The sequence below is a fragment of the Bidens hawaiensis genome, unplaced genomic scaffold, assembly GCF_021521415.1.
Source record: "Bidens hawaiensis isolate Kalapana, Puna unplaced genomic scaffold, B.hawaiensis_p1.1 tig00001685_1, whole genome shotgun sequence".
In the NCBI taxonomy this organism is placed as follows: domain Eukaryota; kingdom Viridiplantae; phylum Streptophyta; class Magnoliopsida; order Asterales; family Asteraceae; genus Bidens; species Bidens hawaiensis.
In genome coordinates, this window is record NW_027491095.1 from 2,050,375 (window position 1) to 2,066,775 (window position 16,401).

Sequence of the window (16,401 nt, forward strand, 5' to 3'; positions counted from 1 at the left end):
ATCTCTCTGATCTTGGAGATAATACATATATGCTCCCACTTTTCATTATTTTCCCTCCTTTTAATTAAAAAATTCTCTAAACTATGGTTTTTTCATCTTTTTATCACTTTTCCTTCTTCTCCCTTTGTTAAATAAGACTCGTGAACACTATGAGTTTATTTGAAGGCACCCAACGAAAACCAAGTGTGATATAATTTTCTTGTAATTTTCATTATATTTTATTAAATAAATTGTAATTTCAATAAATAAAATAAAAAAATAAAAATAAAAATCATCATCCACTGGAGTGTGGATATTGAGAGCTCATCTTCTTCTGTTGAACAAAGGAGGGGTGGAATGATTTCATTTTCTACTTGTACTTGCATTCAATTTAGATTCAAACTCAAGCCTCCTCGCCATGCAGTTACTGCTTTCCTGAAGAAGCCCCAAACACAACTTCACACCATTAATAACTCCTCTTCCTCTTCTTCTTTGGCCGCCGTAGTTGAAACCACTATTCGGGTGCTTCAGTGGGATGAAGTATGTGATTCCGTTGCTTCCTTTTCCGGCACCTCCTTGGGCCGCCAAGCTACAAAGGTTACCTTTCCTCTCTCTCTCTCTCTTTAAATAATAATAATAATAATAATAATAATAATAATAATTACATCAATGACTGATTTTTTGTTTGTTTAGGCAGAATTATGGTGTTTGGATCAGTCCTACCAAGACAGTTTGAGACTTTTGGCTGAGACCAATGCCGCCGTTCAAATGCACAATCACGGTACCTGCATCATGGATTTCACCTCCATCGATATCACCAAGGTAAGCTTACTTATCACACTACTACACTTCCCTTACTTTTCCATATTCATCATCATCATCATCATCATTATTATTATTATTATTATTATTATTATTATTATTATCAATTATTATTATTATTATTATTATTATTATTATTATCTCATATGAGGCATATTGCATACCGTTTGACTAAGCACATTTAGGAGTTTGCGAGTTTCTAGCGATTGTGACAAGAAAGCGCCTGAGAAAAAAAGAATGCCAATTAATTGCCAATGATATAGAGTTTCCAACGACTATGCATGTTTAGGAATAATAAGTATGAAAACACAATTATACAATACTTTTTAAGTCTCATTTGTTCAAGACTGCTTGGATAGGATAAACCTGTGTTATGTCGATAGGTTATGCAGACTCACCAAGAAAAATACTCACTTACTAGATTACTGGATCTTTAAGTCTCACCAAATTCCGATTAACTAGATGCTATTTCCATCCAAATAGGAGCTGATATGGTCAATAGAAGTCTTAAATTTTTGCTGTTTTTTCTTGCAGGTGAAGTCTGCAATACAACATGCTCACAGGGGCTTTCCTGTTGATGGACTGGAAGCAGTGGCCCTTGTAACCATGCTACAATTGGTTGGCTCATTGCAGATGAATCTCAAAGAGGCAATAAAGGAAGACTCGGATTGGCTACGACGTTTCATGCCGGTTGCTGAAATGGTATGCACATCTATGATGAGTTTGTTTACCACTCTGCCCTTTTCTGTAAAGTCTAATGCTTGTTATACCGCTTACAGATTATGGACATGTCTGTTAATCGCCCATTGGTAAAGTTCATACAGAAACTTGTAGATGAAGATGGTTGTGTAAAAGATTCTGCGGTATGCCACTAACACACTATCGTTGAGATATTCGTAGCTCTTAGCAGATGTAGGTCTTGTTTCAGAATATATCAAATTTTTGGCGCAAGTCCCTGATACCAGCAGCATTTTTAACACCTATTTAGAAAATGTGTTAGGCAGAAGACAGTTCAGATTAATCATAGTACAGAACTATCTAATTAGTTTACTAGGTTATTATGCATCTGCTACAAATAGGGAGTCATCAGTAGAAGTTTTCATTATGTCATGAAGTGACTAAGTTTACAATAAGATTCTGAAAAGTCTTCTTAAATCCTGTGTTCTTCCGCGAAATAGCATTATTCTCGTCCCTTTGATAACATGTTAGTTATTCCCCATTTCCCCCAAAATGTTCGCAAATTCGTTAATTGCCTAATCCGTAGCTTATGCATCCAACTCATTTGTTATTTCCAAATAATAGTTTACATCTAATATAATTTTGTAAACGAACATACAGGTTGGGAGTTATAAAAAAAATATTCAAGAAGTTCCCTTTTCTCTCATTTCTTCTATCCTTGCGATCCTTATTATTCCTTAATTCGCGCCAAAAGGATGTTTTTGTTTATATATTCTTGTGTTAACTAATCCTCCTCGTGAATTTGCAGAGTCCTACCTTGAAACGAGCTCGTGAACAAGCGCGCTTGCTTGAAAGAAAGGTTCCATCCTTTTTCTTTAATCTAGTATTCAATTGGGATTTACCATTTGAATGAATTAAGTTCAGCATGTATCATACATTAATACCAATCTAAAGCACATGCCCACAGAAAGCATGAACAAAATTTTCCTAGTAACTCCAGCATTTTTCACATGCATCTGATTACTTCCAATAATGAGTTTTCAGTAAGCAACCCTTATCAGGCTGGCTTATACCCTTTTCGGAATTAAGTTATTTGATATTTTGATTGCACTTTAGAGTTCAATCATATGGACTGTCTGACATCCCTCTAAATTTGTGGGTGCAGCTACATGTTAATGCAAGCATAGTGGTGGACTATGTGCTAATTTTGCACGGTCCAATATATCTCCAAAAACATTATTATTTCATGTAGATGTCTACTGTCAAATAAATGTATACCATAGAAATCCGATCCACTTACGCAGATTCTTCTTTCTTATTCAGTTACACCAGTTGATGGAAAGTCTAATCAGTAAGGAGATGAACGAAACATCATCTGTGGTAAGATGTGTTGTATTATCTATGTTTTATTGTATTATGGCTCTATGCTCATCTTTATTCCTTGCTGATCTAGGAAGTAAGCAACACTGATGGAAGATGGTGTATAAAATCAGGAACTGATACAAAGAAAAGCTTTGACGGTCTATTGTTATCAAGGTGAATCGCATGCTAGACTTCATTGCACATTTTATTGTTCTGTTTTTTTCATTATTAATTTTACTCGCCAACTGATTTTGATTGTTCAAATGTTTTCGGTGCTGTAGCGTTGTCACAATGAATTTTGAACTTTATTGTGGGATCAATAGTTTATCTCCTACTTGAACAACATCATCGGTACCCAGTAAATCCCACAAATAGCATAGTTATTGGTAGGGTGGGATGTAGGCAAACCTTACCTCTATCCCTTGGGATAGAAAGACTCCTTCCAGAGAGCACCAAAACAAACAATAGACAAACAACCGAACTAAAAATATAGAAATAGAGAGCTACCAATAACAAAAGCAGTGGTGGAAGAGTAACATAATAATATAGAAATTGATATAACATCATAAAAGTATATGCAGAAATAGATACAGAAAGACAATCACATGCAAAGTCCACCTTAAGTGTAAGAAAATCTAAGCTCCTAAAACAAAGCTATGACACATATATACCCTCTCCTAAAAGTCCTTAACCTTAATCCTATGTCTCCATGAACCCCTATCCTGGGCCATGTCCGCTCAGGTTGTCTATCCTTGTTCTTTGTATGTTTTAACCTTATGTACACGGTCACATTTTATCGTGGGCTGAATTCGGAGCACCTTTGGTGCATTATATCTCAAAGATCTCGTTGCAGAAGTGTTGTGCTTGATTTTTGTGTTTGAAGTGGAACTTTTTAACAAAAATGTTTCATTATATCTTTCATTTTTGTCGGTCCAACAAGTGGACAAGCATTTTTTATGATTTCTTCTATAATGGTGGAAGAAAATCTGAATGTGAGAACTTGCTACTACCTTCCCCCAGTCTTGAGAGATAAAATAGTGTGCTGTAGTGGTTCAGGCACAGGAAGCCTTGTGGAACCCCTTTCTGCAGTTCCATTAAATGATGAGTTGCAACAAGCAAGAGCTTCAATAGCCAAGGCTGAATCTGATGTGCTTTTGCAGATAACACACAAGGTAACTGAATCAAACTTCTTTATTTTATTCTTCTCTTGATGCGTTTTCATTTATTTATTTTATTCCTGTACAGATGCAAACAGATCTTGAGGACATAGAAAATCTGTTCAATGCGATAATCCAATTAGATGTGGTTAGTATCTATCTCTGATTTTGAATTCTCATAATTTGCCACTGCAGTGGCCAGTGTGCAAGGAGTATCTTTTTTGCATTCTAGTTTTTGTTTGCCATTTCTTTTATTGTTTTCTTATGTTTTAAATTATTTTCTCCCTTCATCATAGCATAGAAAATGTTGCAAATATTTTTTGTACCGAGAACTGGTAAGTGTATATATTGTGTTAGTATATGTTTCATTCATATATGGGCCCATGGGCCTGATATAGGCTTCCCGAAGGTTCTTTCGTGTATAATTTCAAGGCATGCATCACATGCACTTCCAGAAGCATGCATGCACATCAGTTTCCCTTCAGTTGCTTATTTCTTTTTAGTTACTTCACTTAGGTTTGACAGTCAGTTAGTAGTGCGTAGTTCATTTGCGATAGTGGGTCTAGTTATGTTTATTTCTCTTTGGTTGTAAGTAGGCAACCATGTTTAATGTTTTGAGTTAAATTATCTCCCTAAATCTCTTATAATTTTCTCTTGTTCTTTTAAAACCTGATTTGGTACGACAACAAATGCAGATCAATGCTCGGGCGACATATAGTATTTCATTTGGCGGCACTTATCCGGATCTAATTTTATCTTCCGAGGAGTCGTCCTCAGTTGAACAAGTAAAATGGAAACTGTATCTGCCAAAAGCTTATCATCCTCTGCTACTTCAACAACATCGGCAAAAAATGCACAAGGCCTTGAAGGACGTCAGTGACGTTACTGCTGTAAGCGCCATGTGTTTTCTCTGCTAAAGTAAAATCTTTATGTTAAACTACTCAAATTTAAAACCACTAGGAAATTAGAAGGAGAAGGCAGCAGGTAGGGATTGCCACTCAGAGAGAGGAAGAAATAAATGCAAATCTGTCATCTTTAGAAGCACAGGTAACTGTTTGACAAAATGAATAGTTTACAGTTTCTGTTCCGACGTTAACTCAGTTTTATAAGTTTTCAGGTTGCAAGATTAAAACAATCATCCCCTGTTCCCGTAGATATATATGTTGCACAGAAAACGAGAGTTTTGGTTATAACCGGCCCAAACACTGGGGGAAAGACCATTTTATTAAAGACAGTAGGGTTGGCTGCTATGATGGCAAAAGCAGGCATGGGTTTTAACTTTTTTAAGTATTTGCTTAGTCAGAGAGGAGTGAGTCTTATGCTGTTAAATATAAAGGTGGAGGCGTTGTTTTTGCAGGACTTTTTGTGTTGTCATCGGAACCTGTGAGGATGCCATGGTTTGATTCTGTATATGCTGATATTGGTGATGAACAATCCTTGTCTCAATCTTTGTCTACCTTTTCCGGCCATTTGAAACAAACTAGTGTAAGTTGTTATCATTAGAACAACCTTCTTAATTGTGATGTCTTCTATAACAGCTCAGAGCTTGGTGGCGTTTTATTTCCAATATATATAGCTGACTGGTTAGGTGGACGGCTAATCCCCAAGTGTTGTTTCTTTTCAGGACATACTCTCAAGTTCAACAAGTCGGTCATTAGTGCTCTTAGATGAGGTATCATAGATACATTTTAAACATTGAAACTTGTACTATCTTTCTGGATTTCTCAATAACTCAATGGCTAGACATCTTTTTATTTTACTTTTGTAAGACGTAGCATAATTAAGAGTGTCTGGGTAGGTTGGTGCTGGTACAAATCCTCTAGAAGGAGCTGCTTTGGGAATGTCACTCCTGGAATGCTTTGCTGAATCTGGAGCATTGTTGACAATGGCTACCACCCATCACGGTGAACTTAAAACCCTCAAGTACAGCAACAATGTGTTTGACAATGCATGCATGGAGTTTGATGAAGAGAACCTGAAACCAACGTACAGAGTTCTTTGGGGAATTCCAGGTTCTTAGCTTTTCATTTTATTCTATGATGCGACTTGCGAGTTAATAATTAATATGAAGATGCAATACAGGGCGGTCAAATGCAATAAACATAGCTGAAAGGCTTGGACTCCCTAACGTGGTTGTAGATAATGCTCGTGAACTCCATGGAACAGCTAGTGCAGAGATTAATGAGGTGACTTTCAGCAGCACACTCTGCTACTTGTAACTATATTCTACATTGACCAATCATCCATACCAAACATAATTATCTTGGTGATTGTGTATAATTTCTTGACATGCAGGTTATAGAAGATATGGAGAAATTGAAGCAGAAAGTTGATGAGCATATTCACGAAGCACGCCATCATCTTAGGTGAGGAATAGAAATGAGTGGCAGTTAAGTATAACTGCTAATACTACTACTTGTGTTTCAGGCTTGGCAGGGAGCTTCATAGAAAACTAGTTATTAGCGAGGGTAGGATCAGGGAAAATGGCATCAGCCAAAAATACAGAAAAATACAAGAAATATCAGAAGCCGGAGGAGTAGCACGGTCAATACTTCACAAGAGAGTGAGAGAGCGTCGTGCATCCCCAACCGCAGCTGCTTCTGAGCTGCAAAATGTTAATAAGCAGCAGAAAAGGCTGACATCCTTTAGCAGCAGTAAGTCTATCACAGGTACACAAAAAGAGACAACACCAGTAATGTTGAATGACAAGCAACAGCCAATAGGTACTTGTCAATCACAATCTTATAGGCTACTTAACCTAATAATTACTGTATGACAAATCGTTCGCACTCGAATTGCAGAAAAAACCGTCAAGGCAGGTGATACGGTTCATGTTTCTAAATTTAACAAGAAAGCAACTGTGTTGAAAGTAGATCCTTCTAAACAAGAAATATTAGTTCAATGCGGGAACATGAAGTTGAAGTTAACACTAGCTGATGTTCAAATCTGATAGGAATATACTAGTGTTTACTTAGATTTCATTTGTATGACTTCTGCTTCATAAACATTTGTTTGGGACTGAAGTCATTATTGGTAAAGGAAAAGAATACAAAAAGTAAATATAGCTCCTGTTGAATTAAGCGATTAATCAATTTTGTATTCCTTGATAAAGTATGAAGAGTATTGTACATGGATTGATTGTATAATAGTGTTATATAGACGTACTAGAGATAATAAATTACACCTGGACACCTTTCACACATGATAATTACAAAACTAGTCTAATGTTCTTCACAAGCTAAAACCGCTCCTACAACATTTACAACGGTAAAAAATTATAATTACTATGAATTAACAACTAAAGTTGGTTCTGCAAAAGAGTGGGTGATAATAGTAGTTACATTTTAGAGAGGGTTGTGGTTTGCGTCCCTATGGTTTGTGCAAATTTGCTATTTCAGTCTAATAGTTTAAAGTTTGCTATTTTCATCCATAAGATTTCATTTACGTTGTAATTTTCGTCCATAAGATTTCATTTTTGTTCCAATTTTCGTCCATGCGGTTTAAAAAAAATACTATTTCCGTCCAAAATATGTTAACGAGAATGACGATAATTGCAATGAAAATGAAACCTTAGGGGCATAATTAACAAATCTTAAACTTTTGAACTAAAATAGCAAATTTGAATAAACCACAAGGACGAAAACCACAGTTCACTCTACATTTTAAAATCAAATTTGTTTCTTAAACCCATAACCGTTTGATTTAGTTTAGGTTATTAAACAGTTAAAACCCACTTTCAACCGGGGGGGGGGGGATTATTTTTACTCGCCCAAATTCTTAGGGATTCTCAAATACGACCTTGCCCATGATGAATACAAAAACCTAAACAACTTACAAAGCCGAAGTGAAACATGACCAACAAGAATGAACCAAACCAAAATCAAAGTAGAAATGCTATTCGATCAACAGGATCTTCTTTTGGAGTTGATAATCCCCACTCTTACAAACTTAAAACGAGAACTGACAATTAATAGAGACAATAAGTTTTTTCACTACCAAAAGTGGTCTTCTCGTAAAACTTAGGGCTAAACCCCATTTTAGACGTGTATGGTCATACAGTTTAGTGTATACATAATGCTGTGTGTGGCCGTCCATTCGTGCATAGTTTTGTCACTTTGTGTGGCCGAACATGATTTTGAACTTTAACTTTTGAGCTTTACTTCCTTGTTTCTCTTCATTTCACACCAAATAGCTTTCCAAACTCACAAATCCAAATATACATTATAAACCTATCAGAGAGCGGTTGGAAAATCATTACGAAATTGCATGCTTCTACCTGATTAGATTATTTTCAAGCCATCTCTATTACTTGTGCCCTTGGCGACATGGTATGTATCTGCTCATTAAAGCCATTCTAATCTGAAGTGATATCCGACTACAAAGGCGTGACTTTTGGGTTCTTGTGTCAAGCTAATAATATTTTTTCTTTCTTTTTAATTTTGGGGAAAACTCCCAAAACCTTAGGATTCCAAAAATATCACATTCAAACACATCTTCAACTATGTGTTTGAAAGTTTAACACGTCTTCAACGACATGTTTTATTTAATATTATATTATTATAACTAATTTTACGTATATTTGTTTTTTTTTGTTTTATAAATTTTAATATATAAAGTTTTATATTATTTCGAAATCGAAAACTGAAAACCGAAAATTGATCGATTTGTATATTAAAGATAACTTATGTTTTGTTTTCGCCTAATAACCGAATCGAACCTAACCGTACTCATTGAAATCATACATACCTTATTGATAAGTGTTTTCATCCATCAAATTCTCTTATGTAGTCTATTCAAGCGAAGTTACAAACCCAACTTGCCTTGATAGAAACAATTTTGCACCATAAATTGAAATCAAAATCCAATAATTGTAAGCAACAACTAGAGCATTCTCATCCCATCCCTTGTAATTATGTGTGAAGAGTTTGTAAATTATAGGGTGGGGCTATGAGTGATTGTGAGTGTAAATTATAGGGTGGAGAGAGAAATGTAGTGATTTTTTGTAAATTTTGGGAAATATTTGAGGAACATTGTTTGCCCCTATTTATTTTTTAATATTTGTTGGATTATTGTGAGTAGAGGAGAGAAAAAACTGTAATGATAAAGGTATAAATAATATTATTTAATATAACAAGAGAGAGAAATGTAGTGTTTTTTAGTACAATTATAGAGATAGAGATAAGAAATGGGATGAGAATGCTCTAAATATTTGATGATTCCAAACTATTAAATACCACAATCATTATCCCAAATAAAAATAAATAAATCAATTTGTAAATTGTTAATAATATGACGTCAGCAGAAGAATCTTTTTTGTCTGATTAACTAATCAAGATGAAGAGATTAATAATAATAATAATAATAATATCATACATATCATCACTTCTTCCACTCTGCCTTGTACGCAATCTCTCTCTTTCTTTGTTAGATCACACGTCTCTATTCTCACTGGTACATTTTGTCAACCTTCCAATTTCTAGGGTTTTACTCTTACTTCCATTTTCTTGGATCATCTTTTTAAGCCGATCTTAGCTTATGTACACTTAAATTTATCATCTTGATCCAAAATCTGACATGGGTCTTGATCAATTTCACTCATTTCCTTGAAACAAGTGAGTAATGGAATTAGGGTTTTACTCTTACTTCCATTTTCTTGGATCATCTTTTTAAGCCGATCTTAGCTTATGCACACTTAAATTTATCATCTTGATCCAAAATCTGACATGGGTCTTGATCAATTTCACTCATTTCCTTGAAACAAGTGAGTAATGGAATTAGGGTTTTAGTATGGACTTGCAGTCTATTGAACATGGAAGAAATGACCAAATTGTTTCCCAGTTTCTCTTAAAATCTTTGCATATTGTCTTGGAGTCTCGGGTTCCTTCCATTCGGCCCGGTCCTCCGGGTACTCATCAGGTCAAAAAGAGTGACAAATGGTTTAATTTGGCTTTAGGGGAGCGGCCGACTGCGTTAGACGGTTTGAACTTTTGGCACAGGAATTTAATGGAGCCTATGGTTATTGATATTATATTAGTTCAAGGGGAAAATGAATCTGGGTATGGGGCGTTAGTTGAGACCGTTATCGAGAGGTGGGTTGTTCAGTATGAGTATTCGAGGGTGTCTCAGTCGAGCGAGTCTTATAAGAAAACGTATAAGAAGTCGATTATTCTGTTGCGATCGTTGTACGCCATGATGAGGCTTCTTCCGGCTTATAGGGCGTACCGTAGTAAGGCTAAGGGTAAGGCTTGCGATTTTGATATAAGTTACAAGGTGTCGACGTTTAGTGTCCCGTTTACACGGTCTGAGGAACAGGTTATGAAGCTTTATAGCTTCTTACCGGTTGAAGCCCAGCATGGGCGTCTTTCGGTATCTGTGAGATATCGTGAGAGTCTGTCGGATTTTAACTTGGAAAGTTTGGCACCGTGTCCACCTGAGATTATTACGGATTATGTTGGCAGCCCTGCCACTGATCCGTTTAGAGCGTTTCCGACGTCTTTTCCTGTTAGACGCCCGCATAGCTGGACAAGTGGAGGTCAATTTACTTCACAGAATCAATCTCCGCCTGCATATCATTCCTCCAGTGGGCGTTATGATTTATCTTCTTCACCTGCTGCGTCTTCTTACGATGGTTGTGGTCAAAGGACCACCCGACCGCCAACTCGCCACAGCTTTGATGATTCACCACCGTTCTCTCCGTCTCCACCAACGTACCTTAACATGCAATCTAGGCCTGTCAGTATTCCTAATCCCTTGATTACCCGAACTCCCAGATACCTTTCTCCTAACTTATCTGATCCTAATCGACATTCTCTTCCACCACTGTCGCCTAGAAGCACACGTTCATCTCATGATTCTTCTCCCGCCATTAAGTCTCTTAAAAAGTCTGAGATGTCAAGGGTTGGGGATCTGAGTTCCGGGTCAACACATCACAAGGTAATTATATCCTACGCCTTCTATAATAAAGCAACTGCAACTGCACTGATTAACGGTTATTCCACAGGTGTCGAAAGATGATTCAGGGAGGTTTTCTGGTTTGCTTTCATCAAGTGGTTCTCGTATTGGATTCTCTAGAAGCTCCAGTAGATTGTCTCTCCAGGATGAGTTGGATGATATTGACTTCTCGTGTCCATTTATTGTTGATGATGTTGATACTTGTGATTCCCCAGTCAGGTAATTCCTGCCTTAGACTTTGTCTGTTAATGACGAGTGATTAAATTCTTATACGAGGGCCATAAAACTGACAATATTATAAGCAGTGTTCTGTTAACGCCGTATTGTTTTTATACTGTTTCAAGATATCCAGTCTGCAGCAAAGTTCAAAATAAAAATCTGAACAAACTATTATGGGTTTAAACAGAATTAGTGCTTAAAATGTGAATTACTCAGACAAGAGTAAGCTAATTAACAGGAAAATTTAAAGACTGTAGTTTTCAGCTGCAGTGGCTATCTTATGATATGGTTGAGCTGTAAACGTATAAAACTACTAAACCCCTTTAGAAAACTAGTTCACCTTAAATAATACTCGTCTTGTTAGCGGGTGTGTGACCAGAGTAATAGAATAAAAATTAAAGAGCGAGCGGACCTAGTATCCTACTTATTGACTCATTTGAGAATTAGTTTTAGACATATAGGAGCTGTTTATAATTTATGCCCTGCTTGCGGTGCGCACATATAATGTATATATGTGTGAACCCTTGGGTGGGCAAAAGTAAAATTGCACTAATTTTGACGTTATTTTACTAATCTCGTGAAAATAACGTTAAAAGTGGCGGAAGGTTAATCGGGCATCATGTGGTGGCGTTGATAGCCGAAAGACAAGGGTATATGCACCAATCAGCCGGTGTCCCGATGATTGTGTGTTATGTGTCTTATGTCCAAGGCTTGATGCAAAACTACTATCAAGCCGGGGGTCTCACCGGAAGAAGCCTCTCTATCCCTATGGGGTAGAGGAAGGCTGTCTACATCTTACCCTCCTCAGACTCTACCATAGCTTTGCTATTGGTGGGATATACTGAGTACGATGATGATGATGACGATGATGATGATGATGTATATGTATATGTAATATGTGTGAAGTTACTAAAGCCTTGTGTGGTGGTGATGTGACGTTTTACAGTCAGAGTGGTAAAAAATCACAAGATGCTGCAGTAGGTGCCCTTGTTCGTATGTTGAGAACGGCACCGCCTCTGCGACAAGATTCTAGTTGCTGCAGTGAGGCTGAGGCCCAATCGAACAGCGGCAACACATCTGGATTGTTTTTGTCTCGAAAGACATCTGATGCTTTGGAGGAGCTAAAGTCTTACACTGGCATCAAGCATCTTATTCTCTCCAAAAGTAAACATACCTTGTAAACATTCTAACCTTTATCTGTCTGGCTTACTTGCCAAAGTTTGATATGTGGGTGGTGATTTGTACACAAATTTCTGATATGTATTTTCTTTAAAATGATCTTTGATCATCTTATTTATGTATTTAGACATCTTAAAATATGTATACAAATCAACTTCTTTGATCTCACTCCCTTTACCTTTTCTTTCTGAAGCAATAGAATAATGCATTTTGAATTAACAACATAATGTGGTTATAAAACTGCTTACTACACACACTTTCTCCTATTTTTGGCAAGCAGATTAGACATTCTACTTAAAGTTGGTTTTGTATTGATATAGGGGCGTGGTCAATTCAGAACATTATGTATCATAAGATCATGAAAAAAAAAAATAGAAGAAAAATGTATAAATGTAACGATTAGCGTCTCTTGTCCATCTCTCATGGGCGATTTGGTGAAACACACTAATAACATATAGTAACGCTTTGGTGAAACACACTAATAACATATAGTAAAAGGATACGAGAATTCAACATGGTTCGGTCTTACCTAACCTACATCCACGCGCGGTGAATAGAGTATATTATTATTTATGAGGTGATAATCGATTACAAGTTATAATAGTTGGTATATGTTGACCAGCAATTAGGGTTAAATCGCCTTGATTTTTTCCTAATCAAGCTAGAGAGGTAAATAGACAAGGCGACCCTTGCTAGAAGCGTGGAGTTGATTGAAACAAAAACTTTTGGATTACGATGGTTATTTTGGCTAAACCACACGAACTATAAACCGTAGTTTGTTCAAAAATATATATCAACAAATTAGTTTAATGATTTTTAATGTACCGGAAACTTACGCAGGTGTATGCAAAACGTAATAAAACTTGAAGATATCGTGTCTCATCATCTCAGCCAATTTTCGTTCCGTCCCATTAAATAATCAATGCTCTTGTAATCCTCCGTAACCCAACTTCACGTATCATTATTTAACGATAGACATTCATTAAAATAACATGATTCTCACCCAAATTACCAGTTTAGCGCACAACTTGCATTATCATCTTTGATCACTTTCAATTATACTTTTTACACCCCAAACACAGTTGGTGAAGTAGTACAAGTGGCCTTTAAAATCAACATTTAGCCAATAAACCATTTTCGCATTATGAATCTATTTTAGGCATTAAACACCAAAATCCTGCATTTTCAATAATTATTCTTAGTTCATTCTCATTGATTAAAACATATTTATATTCAACATAACCCTTAAGGTCAAAATAGGGTTAATCAAACAGTTGGATATATTCTAGCACAGCGATTACACGTCAAAAGGAGAATCGGATTGTAAATGGAAACACAAGTGATCTACGAGAGTTGGCGTCTAGCATAGGTATCTTGATGCACGAAAACAGGATCTTGGTTTGGGTGAGGCTGGCCCATAGCAATGCCTGTTTGACTAACCACCTTCGTTGAACTCGAACTGAAGGTGAGATAATAGATGATGCCCAGGATGACACTTACCAAGGACAAGCTAGCAGCTCCAGCAAAGACTCCAGGCTTTACCACATAGCAGTAGTAGTTCCCAAAGTATATGTTTTCTTCTCCGTGCTGATCATTCAACGATGCCCCACTCAACAAAAGAAGGAATGCTAAAACAAATGTGAACCTGCATATGTATATGCATATACCTTCAAATCAATCATCATTGATGATGACTTACACAATCAACTGACTTACCTGGGTATAAACGAGCCAACCTGCTCATGAGCTACTCGACATTGGTTCGTTAAAAACTCGAATCCAGCCGAGCTTGAGCTTTTATTGAGGCTCATTTGTTAAACAAGCTCGGGCCGGCTCGCGAGCCTAGAAATATATTTATATAAAAATTATTATTATATACAAAATTACGATAAAAACAACTAAGTAATATATATTATAATATATAAATAATATTAACTATAAATACATATATGTAAATGATTTAAAAAATATACAAATAAACTATTAAATAATTAGTAAATAATAACCAAGCTGAGTTCGAGCTCTCAAGTTAAAATGAGTCGAGCTCGAGCCTTAACGAGCTAGGCCTCAACTTGTTTACACCCCTGCAATCAACCAATCAAATAGGGGTGTAAATGAGCCAAGCCGCTCGTGAGATGCTGGAGATCGGCTCATTGAAAACTCGAATCGAGCCAAGCTTAAACGTGCTTGAACTTTTATTGAGGCTCATTTATTGGACGAGCTCGAGCTTGTGCTTCACATATCTAGCTCGCGAGCCTAAAGATATATTTATATAACAACTACTATTATTTAATATACTTATATATTAACTCTATTATATATAAAATTACGATAAATGTAATTAATCAATATATGGGATTACTCTGTAGAATAGTAACCAAGTTTTGAAATTGTTCCAATCAGGTCAATCATAAAATATTATATTACTAGCTTTTATCCCCGTATTACATTGAGCTAGGGCTCGGGTAGTTAATAAAGTAATTACCAGGAAATAAGAAAGCAGACAAGACCCAATGTCCAGTTAGGGATTGATGGATGTTCTGTGATGCAACAGATGCATCCAGTGGCGACATTGATGACGATCTGGGCGACCATAAGAGACACAGCAGCAGTTAACCCAAGGGCCAGAGCTGGACTCTGCGGGTACACGCATTCAGATGGCGATGAAAACTCAACCTGGGAACCCTGCAATAATCAAACAAACCCTAACTAACTTCAATAAAACAGCCCCAAAATAAAGCAAAAGATAAGACTGATAGATTGATTACCTTTATCCTCTTGGCCTCTGCAATAAAGCCCAAAAGAGCAGATACGAGCCCTAGAAACCCGGCTACTGTGCATACCACAATGCTTCTTCTATCCATTGATAAACCCTAGCTTCACACTCTTCTTTTCCTTTTCCTAGCAAATGACAGTAATTTGGGTCATATTCTTTACACACCACTTTTTCAGTAAGTGGAGCTGTCTTTAATTAGCATATATATATTTTTTGTATATTTAAACTATTAATATATATATATATATATATATTTTTAATGTCCAACGAATATTTTAAATGAGCTGCTGGTAAATTTCATTACATTAAGATACACTTCCCTCACATAAGACTTATGCCTGTGAACACTCGATCGAAAACGCAACAATAAGGTGAGACAAAACCCGTTTAGTTCAAGGATCGAAATAGTGATCGCCGCAACTCACACAATCTTTAGACATCAAAACTAAATTATGAGGACAAGAATCAAACTTGGGTCACATGAAATATTGAGCAATTAAGAATTATTTTCAAAACCTTTTTAGGGGTTCGTTTCACAAAATGGAATGAAATTGGAATTGTAATTGTAATTTACATAGGATTTGAAATGGGAAAGAATTGGATTTAGAATCTAAACACTCCAATATGAATTGGCATTGGAAAGAATTGAAATCCAATTTCATTCTTGATGTGTTCGTTTTGAATTGAAATTGTTTTTTTTACGAGGATAACTGCGGAAACATTTTAGATTTTTTGTTTTTATTTATATTTTGCGTTATGGTTTTTTTAGTATTTAAAAAAAATTTAGAGGTTTTCTATTAAAATAAAAAACCTATCAAAAAAATATTAAAAAATAATGATAAAAAACTAAAATGTTTTATTCGTTGTCCTCGTTAAAAAAATCTCGAGAAAAGATTCTCGTGAATTTACTTAATTTCCACAATAATTTGGAAGGATTTGAAATTCGTTTATTTAAAGGAATTTGAAGCTTTGAAGGAATTGAAATTTTAATTCTAATTAAATGAACCGAACACATCAAAATTGAATTAAAATTCCAATTCTAACAAAATGAACACGTCATGTCCTGAGATTTTAATTCTATTCATTTGAATTTCCACGAATTCTGTTAAATGAACGCGCTACAAATTATACTGTATTTCTTTTGCTATTCTAGATTATCTTTAATAAGAAGTTAAGTTGTAACAATCAAAATATAAAACCAAATAGTATAAAGAAAAACCGTACGCAAGATCTACTTTTGGTTATCTGAATTTTATTTTGAATTACTTGACCCGAGAC

General features: G+C 35.9%; 3 protein-coding genes across 3 annotated transcripts; 2 read left to right on the top strand and 1 right to left on the bottom strand.

Moving 5' to 3' along the window:
• Nucleotides 1-336: 336 nt before the first annotated feature.
• On the top strand, nucleotides 337-7,039 carry LOC143592139 (uncharacterized). Its single transcript, XM_077072128.1, has 19 exons — nucleotides 337-576; nucleotides 673-801; nucleotides 1,336-1,503; nucleotides 1,581-1,664; nucleotides 2,288-2,338; nucleotides 2,803-2,859; nucleotides 2,933-3,015; nucleotides 3,890-4,013; nucleotides 4,087-4,146; nucleotides 4,694-4,888; nucleotides 4,959-5,045; nucleotides 5,116-5,263; nucleotides 5,356-5,483; nucleotides 5,623-5,670; nucleotides 5,797-6,010; nucleotides 6,081-6,184; nucleotides 6,294-6,364; nucleotides 6,426-6,721; nucleotides 6,800-7,039. Exons 1-19 carry the CDS (start codon nucleotides 337-339, stop codon nucleotides 6,946-6,948), a joined length of 2,436 nt encoding a protein of 811 aa, XP_076928243.1. The 3' UTR covers nucleotides 6,949-7,039.
• A 2,591-nt stretch (nucleotides 7,040-9,630) lies between these two features.
• LOC143593066 (autophagy-related protein 13a-like) lies at nucleotides 9,631-12,433 on the top strand. Its single transcript, XM_077072814.1, has 3 exons — nucleotides 9,631-10,931; nucleotides 10,999-11,168; nucleotides 12,115-12,433. The coding sequence occupies exons 1-3, from the start codon at nucleotides 9,786-9,788 to the stop codon at nucleotides 12,347-12,349; spliced, it is 1,551 nt and encodes a 516-aa protein (XP_076928929.1). The 5' UTR covers nucleotides 9,631-9,785; the 3' UTR covers nucleotides 12,350-12,433.
• A 1,082-nt stretch (nucleotides 12,434-13,515) lies between these two features.
• On the bottom strand, nucleotides 13,516-15,211 carry LOC143591384 (protein MODIFYING WALL LIGNIN-1-like). The gene is made up of 3 exons (XM_077071606.1): nucleotides 15,116-15,211; nucleotides 14,833-15,032; nucleotides 13,516-13,992 (listed from the first exon to the last, which is right to left on the bottom strand). Exons 1-3 carry the CDS (start codon nucleotides 15,209-15,211, stop codon nucleotides 13,692-13,694), a joined length of 597 nt encoding a protein of 198 aa, XP_076927721.1. The 3' UTR covers nucleotides 13,516-13,691.
• Between the last annotated feature and the right edge of the window lie 1,190 nt (nucleotides 15,212-16,401).